General features: G+C 37.9%; 1 protein-coding gene across 1 annotated transcript; it reads left to right on the top strand.

Annotated features, from left to right (window-relative positions):
* The first annotated feature begins 821 nt into the window (after window positions 1–821).
* On the top strand, window positions 822–3,356 carry LOC150033801 (uncharacterized). The gene is made up of 6 exons (XM_090317078.1): window positions 822–1,385; window positions 1,637–2,322; window positions 2,428–2,485; window positions 2,714–2,971; window positions 3,056–3,127; window positions 3,282–3,356. The coding sequence occupies exons 1-6, from the start codon at window positions 822–824 to the stop codon at window positions 3,354–3,356; spliced, it is 1,713 nt and encodes a 570-aa protein (XP_090173204.1).
* The last annotated feature ends 7,419 nt before the right edge of the window (window positions 3,357–10,775 follow it).

Here is a 10,775-nt window from a genome sequence, read left to right as displayed (position 1 = left end):
CTATGACCTTTTCCAGTAAAGGTTGTTTTAGTCATCTTTCCTTCAAGGCATGACTTATACACAGGTAAAAAATGTACTTCTAACTCGCTTAGAAGTCCATTCTTCATCAACCTCTGAATCCTATTGAGATTGATGTGTCCTAATCTCAGGTGCCAAAGTTGGGCATTTTCTTTTGGAGAAATTTTAAGCCTTTTATGTTGAGTTACCGTAGTTTCAAACATTTCACTGTTATGGAGGGATTTAGTTGCTAATGACCTTAGCACATATAAATTATTTTCTAGTTCAGCTGAACAAATATTGACACCATTCTTTGAAATAAGCACTTTATTTACAGAGAAATTTATACAATATGATTGTTCAAGTAAACACTTTACATAAATTAAGTTCTTCTTCAAACCAGGAACTACATTTACATTTTCTTGTAAAATATATCTATTCTGTAAAGTTAACTGGTTGGGATGGGTGTCATCGGTAACTAGTTTACTTGGACTAGTAAAGTTTAGGGGAATGGTATCTTGCACTGGTTGGATTGCTAATTGACTAATGAGGCATGGAAAGTGGATTTTCTGTATTTAGAGGTTAGGGTTAGGCAGTGGGGGATTATTGATCATAGCCTTCTTCTGGTGTCTACAGGGGAGACGAGAAGTAGGCCGCCTCTTACGTTCCGCTATTTTACTCATTGGGCTGAGGCAGATGGTTTTATTGATACTATCAGTTCAGTGTGAAGAAGGTCTGAGGATGTGTTCCCTATGGTTAGCTTTGTGCGAAATCTGAAGGCAGTGAAGTGAGTTTTATGTGCCTCGTTTTGTAGGCATATCTCTATGTTATTTGATGAGGTGCAGGATGTTAGGCAGGTTATGGAGGCTGCTCATGTCGAGTTGGAGAGGGATCCTTTTTCAGAGTCGATGTGTGCGGAGGCAGCTCGGGCCACTGAGGTGTTCTGGTCAGTTGCTAGATTGGAGGAGTTGTTGCTCCGACAGAAGGCGAGGGTGAGGTGGCTAGAGTTAGGTTATATGAACATGACGTTTTTTTATCATTATGTCCGCTCTCGCCGTAGATTCAATGGTTTATTGTCAGTTGTAGATGCTGAGCGAATTCGACAAATGGTGCATGACAGGGTGTCGAGGGTGGCAATGGATTTCTTTCATTGGAGTTTGGGGTCTCAGCATGTGGGATATAGGGATCTTACTGCCCGGATTAAGGATATTGTGCAGTTCAGTTGGTCCGCGGAGGGGGTAGAGGTGCTTGGTCGCCTAGTGAGTCGGGATGAGATTCAGAAGGCTTTATTTTCATTGAAGTCTAAGAAGGCTCCTGGGCCTGATGGGTTTCTGGTGGATTTTTACAGGGCCACTTGGAGTGTGGTTGGGGATGATTTCTGTGTTGCGGTTCTGAATTTTTTTGAGTCATGTTATCTGCTGGGTGGAGTTAACTCTATTGCTATTACTCTTATTCCAAAGAGGTGGGGAGCTTAACATATGGAGGACTTTCGTCCTATATCTTGTTGCAATGTTGTGTATAAGTGTATCTTGAGGGTCATAGCTGAGAGATTGTGGTTGTGGTTGCCTTCTTTCATTAGTCTAACCAATCTACATTTCTTCCTGATAGGTCGATTTTTTATGACATTTTATTGTGTCAGGAGCTTGTGAGGGGCTATAATTTGGGCAGAGGGAAGCCGCGTTGTGTGTTGAAGGTTGATCTTCAGAAGGCGCATGATTCGATCAATTGGGATTTTCTATTTGGTGTGTTGATTGCTATAGGTACGCCCCTTCAGTTTGTTAGTTGGGTGAGGGCTTGTGTTACTTCGCCTACGTTCTCTGTGATGATTAATGGTTCCCTTGAGGGGTTTTTCCCTAGTAGGAAGGGGTTGAGGCAGAGGGATCCGTTGTCTCCTTTTTTGTTTGTGGTGGTGATGGAGGTCCTGTCCAGGTTGTTGAATAAGCTTCCTGTGTGGTTTAGGTTCCATGATCGATGTGACCGTGTGGGCCTGACACATTTGGTTTTTAGAGATGATTTGATGATTTTCTGTGCAGCTAAGAGGGGTTCTTTGGAGTTTGTGAGGCAGGTTCTGGCAGAGTTTGCAGAGCTATCTAGGTTAGTTACGAATGTTGGGAAAAGTTCCATGTTTGTTGCGGGTGTGAATTTTGGTGAGGCGGAGGATCTTGCTACTTTTATGGGTTTCTATCTTGGTTCACTGCCTGTTAGGTATCTGGGGTTACCTTTATTGGCTGGTCGGTTGAGGGCTGTGGATTGTGCGCCTTTGATACAGAGGATTATAGCTCGTATTAGAAGTTGGGTGGCTTGGTCTCTCTCTTTTGCTGGGAGGTTACAGCTTGTTAGATCTGTCTTACAGTCCTTTTAGGTGTTTTAGTGTAGCATCTTCGTGTTGCCTGCGGGTTTAACTCATGAGGTTGATTGTCTGTTGTGTAGTTTTTTATGGAAGGGCAGTGCGGAGAGTCGGGGTGGTGCATGGATGGCGTGGGATGAGGTGTGCTTGGTCCCTCTCTTTTGTTGGAGTTTATGGATGGTGAGGGAGGTTAGAGGTGGCCTATAGTGTCATGGGAGTTGCTTGAGATTTGGGGTTTTATTCAAGCAGTGGGGCCTAAGGTGAGGGGGGAGGATTATTGAGTTTGGGTGCCAGGTGCTAGTGGTTGGTTTTTTATTGCTAGTGCATGGGAAAGTTTGCGCCCTTGTCGTCCTTGGGTGTCTTGGGCAGGTTTTTTGTGGTCTAGGGTTGGTATTCCGCATCACTCCTTTGTGCGTGGTTAGCTGTGAAGGACAAGTTGGGTACACGGGATTGGTTGAGGAGTTGGGGTGTGTTGTCAGAATGGGGTGTCTTCTGTGTAGGGGAGGTGTAGAGTCGCGAGATCATTTATTTTTTGAGTGTGGGTTTGGGAGAGAGGTGTTTTCAGGTGTGTTACGTCAGTTGGGTTCGTCTCATTGGGTGGCGGGTTGGGATGTTGAGTTGTCTTGGGTGTGCTGAGTGGGGTCGGGTAATGTGGTGCGTAGTAAGTTATTCCTTGTCTTCTGGTGTGCTTCCATCTCTTACATTTGGCAGGAGCGTAATCAGCGACTTCATGGGGGTAATCCGAGGACGGTGTCTGCTCTGTTTCACATTATGGTCTCTACGGTTCATACTCGTGCTACTTTCTAGCAGGTTGATCTTGTTGGTCTTATCTAATGCGTTTACGGATGTTTTCCTCTTTTTGTTCTTGTCGTTGTTCTTTGTTTTGCATTGGCCCAGGTTGTAGGGTTTTGTTTCTTTTACTTTATTTTTCTCCCAGGTGGATGGTGTTGTTTGCTTTTGTTTCGGCTTTGTTTCGGTAGAGTCCTGTTTTGCTTGTTCATTGTTGCTTTGATGCCTTGATCCCAGGTTGTGGGATCTCCTTTGTTGTTGTATAATAATATCACCTATTCTAAAAAAAAAAAGTTAACTGGAGACCTTCTACTGCCACAACTGAGACACGTGCCCAGTTCCAACTCGCATCGTCATTTCCCTAGCTCCCAGTTGCTGCCAAGAACTAATTCCCTGGAATGAAGAACAAACGTGATTAGTGGCACTCGAATCAATTATCCAGGCTGAATCATCATTCTCCACTAAACAGGTTTCCAAAAGAAGAAAATCACATTTACCTTGCCTGGCCTTCTTCTTTCTGTTAAGTACTTGGGATAGTTCCTCTTCTAATGTCTCTTCTAGTTGTAATGGAAACAAATTCCCTTTGTAACCTCGGCTTTTTTTTGCCCTTTTGGGTAGCAGTTGATGGATTAGCTTTCCACTTTCGATATTTTTTCTTCTTCCACCTTTTGGTGCCGGAAGAAGAAGACAGATTTTGTCCCAGAGGTCGAACCTCTGTGGAACTTTCTAGAAGATGAAGAAACATTGTTTCACCCTTCTATTCCTTGTTTTTCATCAAGGACTGGACGGTCTGTAGCTCATTGAGCAAGGTGGTTAGGTTGTAGTCAATCCTATTCCTAACAACATTGATAACTGTTGGAAACTTTCAGGTAAAGATTCCATAATGAAGCTAACCAGACTGGCTTCATTGATGACAAACCCATTCATCTTCGCCATGTTGAAGTGGACCATCATGTTGAGAACATGTTCTCGAACAAATGCCCTTTCTTGCATACGGGCATTGGAGATGTGTTTGAGAGCGTCATGCCTGAGCTGTGTGAATGGTTGTCTGAACATTCCCTTCAGGGACTCCATAATCTCATGAGTCGTGAGTATGGGCTCATGCTTCTTGGCCAAGACTTCAGAAAGGCTTTCCAAGATGTACGATTGGGCCTTGTTGTTTGCCTGTGTCCATCACCCGTAAGCTTCTCGAACATTTCGAGCAACATTTGGAATAGAAGGACAGTCCTTCATTAGGACAAAACGAAGTTCATCGATAATAAGGATTGTGTTGCTCGTGTTTTTCTAAAAAGTTTAGTTTTCGCCCGTAATTTGTTAGCGGCGAGTAAATTTAGGGTAGCGAAAGTCAAATTGAAAAAGATTACTGAAACCATACAAATTATTTATAATTAGTCTATTTGCATTAAACCATCAAGACAACCAATCAGTTTTAGCATAATAGTCTAGTGTACCCTAAGTGACATCTATATTACAATGATGTTACGTGTACCCTAAGTGACATCTATATTACAATGATGTTACAGTGAGTCAGGAAAAAAGTCACGTAGGGTGATCCAGTGCCCCTTCACTGAAATGAGACAATCTCAACTAATAGACAAAACAACTCCTTGTTACTATCACTATTAGTCACCATTGTTCGGTCCAAAAGTTGTTAAACTCACTGAACAATTTTTGTAAGTGTAACCCCTCATTTTAGGTGCTAAATTTCTGTCCTAATGAGCTAACCGTAAGGAAAAGCTTATTGGAACATGAAACTAAAGTAACCCTATCCATTGCTAGAGTTTGAATAAAGCGTTATGCAAAAATTTCATCCTATAGGGGATCACTCAAGGTGTCACGAGACCATGCACGAAACTTCACTTCAAACTAATGAGAGATACCGAGGGATGTGTTGTCACACGTCCCATTCCCACTTACTATAAACACTCTTTCCATTCACCTTGATAGTGACCTATACAAATGTCATTCATAGGGGGACACTCAAGTTGCCTTGAGGTCGAGTATAGATCTCACGGTGAACTTTAAGGGAGAAACGTGAAGAGGATAAAATGAAGTATCATATACCCCATTTTCTTCCCACTGAGTGTTTTACCTAGGGTTAATTTGAAGGAGCCCCATGAAGGGACCTTAAGTGGAAGCGAGATTGTCCCAAAATTCCCATTTTTACAGAATATAAATTTTACAAAGATAACATAAAATTATGCATTTTATAGATAAAGTACAGCATGCTTAAACAAAAAAAAGGAGAAGAATTCCATAAGGCTTACCCTTGAAGAAATTCAATCTTCACGTAAAAACCCCTTCTTCGTGCAAATCACAAATAGAAAAACCAAAAATGGCCAAATGGGCACAACCAATATGAAACCTCAGTATTCTCAGGCAGAGAACCCAAGAGGTGTGGGCACTGGCTATTTTGGTTGAGAGAGAAGGAAAAATGGGGAGGAAGAGGACGAATTGATTTTTGTTTTCTCTGAGATTTCTCTGATTTTTGTTTTCTCTGAGATTTCTCAGAATCCACACAGAACTTTCCTCTGACAAAATTTACATGAAGAAGAAGACTGCCCAGAGAGAACATCTACTTCAGCATGTTTTCAGAGAAAAAAGGGGAGGGAGTTACAACTCCCTCCCTTTAATTAATTTAAATTAATTTTAAATTTATACAATTAATTAATTTAATTTAATTTAATATAGACTAATATGATAACTAACTTATCATATAATATATATTAAAATATATGTTATATCAAATATTGTATATAACCTATAGTTCCTTTCTCTTACCAATGATTTTTAATATAAATCATATTCACATTAAATTTAATTATATGAATCCAATTCTTATAATTAATATTTGAATCATATTCAAATATTTATTTCCTCTCATAAATACTTAATATTATAATGTATCAAATACATTATAGTAATTATATCACATATAATTAAAATGTAATTAATTATACCATATATAATTAATTACCTCAATTAATTTGAACAATTCAAATTGATCCAAAAACTAATTCTCATTAAATCTCGTTAAGCTATCAAGGGGACCTCATGGACCTGTAACTTAAAGCTCCAATGGTATGTGAATAATTAATTAAACTCTTTAATTAAATTATTCACCATTCATTAACTATTGGACACTCCACTAAAGACTGACAATCAATACTACGATGGCCCTTCACAAACTACTCGTAAGTACAGTTGGGCAAAAATTACCGTTTTCCCCTTATAGTTACATCTAACTCCTTGAGTTCCACTGATCTCTCTAATGAACATTAAACCATAGTCCAACTATGGTCAAATCCCTCTCAAGCCAAGAGAGGGCGTGGCGCCACATTGTTCAATCCTCGGAATCAGCCTTTAAAGGAGCAATTTATCTACTTGCCCTAATATTGGGGAATGAGTGAATTCCTTCTTGTGTAACTGTGTTTCCAGCTCCCTAACCAGACAAATCCCCAAAATGGTAGGCTTGTTAAGTCGGCGATCTAGCCACTCTCACCCATATAAATCAAAGAACCACCCTTATAAGAAAGAGTTCACAACATACTCAGGATTAAGGTCATATTACCTATGGTTATCCCAGTGAAATGTAAGTCTCTATTATGAACGACATTATATCATGAGACTAAACATTTTGTGGTCTAGTCTTATACAAACTCCTTTGTATAGAATATCCCCTCTCACATGTCTCCACATGAATGATCAGGATTTGATCATTTGTGGCACTTTACTACAATTGTAACACCTATAAAGTGGGTTATACTCGTAGTGTCACCAGGATAAGGTTTCTAGCCTTATCCATCTACTACAGACCATTTAGGTTATCACTTAAATATGATCCACTCGTATGTTTTTACATACATGTTTAAGTTATGAGATAACCTTGGAAGTTAGTTTATTGGTTTGTGGTTAATGCAACTAATTTTGAAATAAAACATCAAATATTTTATTACATAAATAAAATGTTTGTACATTACAGTTACAAACTATAGGACCCTATAAGATTTAGGGCATCAACCCCAATATAATTAACTTAGGAAAATTTGGCTACTGATTTTAATTAAGTGAATGTTTAATTTGCCCAAAAACAACACTTGCCTTTAGATAGTTAAACAATTTTGATTAAGGTCCATTAAATTCTTTAACAAACTTTAATCAAACTTGCATGCATGTAACAAATCTATCTAATTCACCTTTTGAGGTAAATTCCCAAGTACGGGTATTACGTTTCTATTAACTTAAATACCCCACACTAGACAGAACTCACCTTAGACAAAAGGCCCTTTATTAAGGAAACATGACATGAGAAGCCCTTGAGCAGAAGAGGTCAACCAAATCCCATTAATTATGGAATATAAACTTTACAGTAAATATACAAAAAGATATGCATTAAAAATTAAATTACATCATGCCCTATAAAGAAATTTGGTTTCAAGAAACCTCACCTTTGAAGAACATTTCTTCAAGAAATGCCTTGTACAAGCCACGAACAGAATTTCTTCCTCACGGATCTCCTTCTTCACGCACAGACACTATCAATCGAGAACCCTTTGTATTCTCTTTTGGGATTAAAGGACTCAAGTAGGAGTTGTGGGCTTTACTCGAATCCTTAGAGAGGGAAAGGCGATTGAGAGGGGGAGAAGGAAGTTTCTCCAGAGAACCTTTCTCTTTCAAAGAACTCCTCTTCTGTGAGAATTCTTAGGAAGAAGATGATCCTATCAACTTCTTTTATCACATGTTAGTTTTCTTGAGAGAATGTGGGGAGAGAGTTATAATTCCTCCCATTTTTTTAATTTCAAATAAATTAATAAAATAATATATATATATAATAACTACTTTATTATATATATTTACTATATGTTATATCAAATACAATATATAGCCTATAGTTTTATATTGCATCAAATACAACATAAACTATAGATTTAATTCTCTTTCAACTATACATGACATTTAATATAAATCACAATTATATTAAATCCACTTACACTAAAGGAAATTTGGGCTTTAATGTCGGTTGGCAGCCGACATTAAAGATAGTATTATTAAAGCCCTTTAATGTAGGTTGCCTTTAATGTCGGTTTTAAACCGACATTAAAGGGCTTCAATAACACAGCCTTTAATGTCGGTTGCAACCGATATTAAAAGTCTTTAGTGATTAAAGCCTATTGGTTGCAACCGACATTAAAAGCAAAAGAAAATGAGATGTCAAGGGTGCAGTAAATAAAACTGACACATCACCAGGTTCTTCTTTTCCCCCCCAAAAAAAGTAACCAAATAAACAAAATAAATGTACACACAAAGATGAAGACAGTAATAATAAAAATACTTTATACCATATAACAAGAACACACTCAACCATAACCACCAAATTATTTAGTCCATTCCTTTCTAAAATTCACAGTAGTAACTCTACTTTATCAGTATACACAAACATGAGGGGTGCAAGTCCTTAGTGATGTCCCGACAGTTTCTCCTTGATCTTCTCCATTATTCCCTTCTTCTCATACTGCCCACCATACTGGGCCGACGAATAACCGCTCGGCGTTGTGGTTGACACTGCCTGGGGCTCATGATGATGTCCTGGCATCTTTTCCTTTACCTTCTCCTTCAGCCCCTTCTTCCTCCTCCTCCCTCCATGACCGTCATCTTTCGACTGACACATTTTCACAATAAAATCATCAATTCTTCCATTTTAAATCAGACCAAATAAAACAATGAAAATATATGCAAACATTAAGGTTGTTTGAAGGAACTTGCAAGGTGGAATTCTAAATGCGTCCACTAATTTTTTTTTTAAATATTTTAATTATTTTTATAAAGATGGATGATGCAGCATGAACTACGCACCTAATCAAATAAAAAAAATTGAACAATGATGGAGATTAAAACATATTATTGATATTTTTTCGTCATGAACTAAAAACACAACTCCACCTCCTACATGTAACTTAGACAAGTTTTGGACTAGAAAATTAGAAGGTTTATGTCCAGACTTACGGAGCTGGAATTGGAGCTTCCAGAGCGATGAAGTATGCCTCCATGCTCCTTATGCTATTGATGGTATCCTCCTCCATAACCGGTGCCACCATGAAGTATGCCTCCATGCTCCTTATGCTGTTGATGGTGTCCTCCTTCAAAACCACATAGCTCAATGCCAACACTTGAAGATAAAAGTTGTAAGACGGTATGGTCCCGGATGATGGAGTTAGGTCAGGAAAAATCCCATTGCCGGCATCGGTGGTCGAGGTCAGTATAATTAATTCAAAAGTTGCGATATTAACCTTGACCTTTTCTAAATTTTCATTAAAATTTAGAAAATAATCAGGATTAGGGAAAAAAGAAGTGATAAAAGAAGTGGTATTAAGCAAAGCATAATTTCCACCAATCAAGGCTTGTCTACAATAAACCTGATGATTAAATGTGGCAGTCATCCCCAATTGATCCAAATACCTTAATCAATCCAAAAAAAGCAAAAACATTATAAACAATTAAACATTATAAACATTATAAACTTGTTTTTCATTAACAGGTAACAGCTAACAGCCATAAGCTCTTCAAATAAAAAGCAGAAGAACAATAATATGCCTCAATGTTCATGAAAGCTTCTACTTAGAACAAAACAATAGAAACACAAACCTCCTTTTTTGGTGCAACATGGCGCTCTCGATCAGCAATAGCCCTTTTGTTACAAATTGCAAGCATTAAAAAATGAGGAACAATTTTCACCTGAATCCCTTACTGTTGCAAGAAATCCATCTCCTCCCCACCCCTTCCAAACACTTAAAAAATACACAAACAAAAAAGGTTTAAGATAAAGGATTGAAAGTGAAAATGTTATTATAATTCATATTCAACTAACCGTGTTTATTTGGATCATATTCATATAATTATATGAATCTCATCCATATAATATTTGGATCATATCCAAATATTTTATTCCTCTCAATATAAATCATATTTATATTTAATTACATGAATCTCATTCATATAATTGGTATTTGGATCATATTCAAATTCCTCTCATAATATATCAAATACATTATAATTAATTATATCACATATAATTAATTCTCTCAATTAATTTGAATACTTCAAATTAATCCAAAGATTAAATCCCTGTTGAGCTATAGTGGGGACCTTATGGACCTGTAGATTGAAGCTCCAATGGTACTCGGATAATTAATTAAAATCTTTAATTAAATTACCTAATACCGTTAACTATCGGTCACTTTACTAAAGACCGACAGCTGTACTCTTTGTACTACAGATAAACTTTTGTGTCCATTGGATATAACCAATCCATAGTGCAGTGACCTTTCACAAATTGCTCGTAAGTACAGCTGAGCCAAAATACCATTTTGCCTCTGTAGTTACATCTAACTCTTTAAGTACCACTGATTCCTCTAAACAATAAGTCATAGTCCCATTATGATCAAGTCCTCTCGGGCCAGGGGAGGGTGTGACCACTATGTTCAACACTCAAAATCAGCCATTAAGGGAGCAATTTATCTACTTACCCTTATATCGGGAAAAAAGTGAATCCCCCCTTGTGTAACTGAGTTCCCAGTAGGGGTGGAAATGGTTCGGTTCGGTGGTCAAATCGAACTGAACCAATTTTTTAAAATGTCAAAACCGA

The sequence above is a fragment of the Benincasa hispida genome, chromosome 9 (genome assembly GCF_027475165.1).
Source record: "Benincasa hispida cultivar pf3 chromosome 9, pf3_genome.v1.1, whole genome shotgun sequence".
In the NCBI taxonomy this organism is placed as follows: domain Eukaryota; kingdom Viridiplantae; phylum Streptophyta; class Magnoliopsida; order Cucurbitales; family Cucurbitaceae; genus Benincasa; species Benincasa hispida.
The sequence above is the reverse complement of the archived record's forward strand: the minus strand, read 5'-3'. Positions and strand labels throughout refer to the sequence as shown.

Excerpts from the sequence above, each read along its gene's own strand:
- LOC150033801 (XM_090317078.1), top strand. The coding sequence starts at position 822 with ATGTTATTTGATGAGGTGCAGGATGTTAGGCAGGTTATGGAGGCTGCT. Across the intron at positions 2,486-2,713 it reads CATGGATGGCGTGGGATGAG|GTTTTTTGTGGTCTAGGGTT; the intron begins GTGTGCTTGGTC and ends TGTCTTGGGCAG. Across the intron at positions 2,972-3,055 it reads GGGATGTTGAGTTGTCTTGG|GAGCGTAATCAGCGACTTCA; the intron begins GTGTGCTGAGTG and ends TACATTTGGCAG.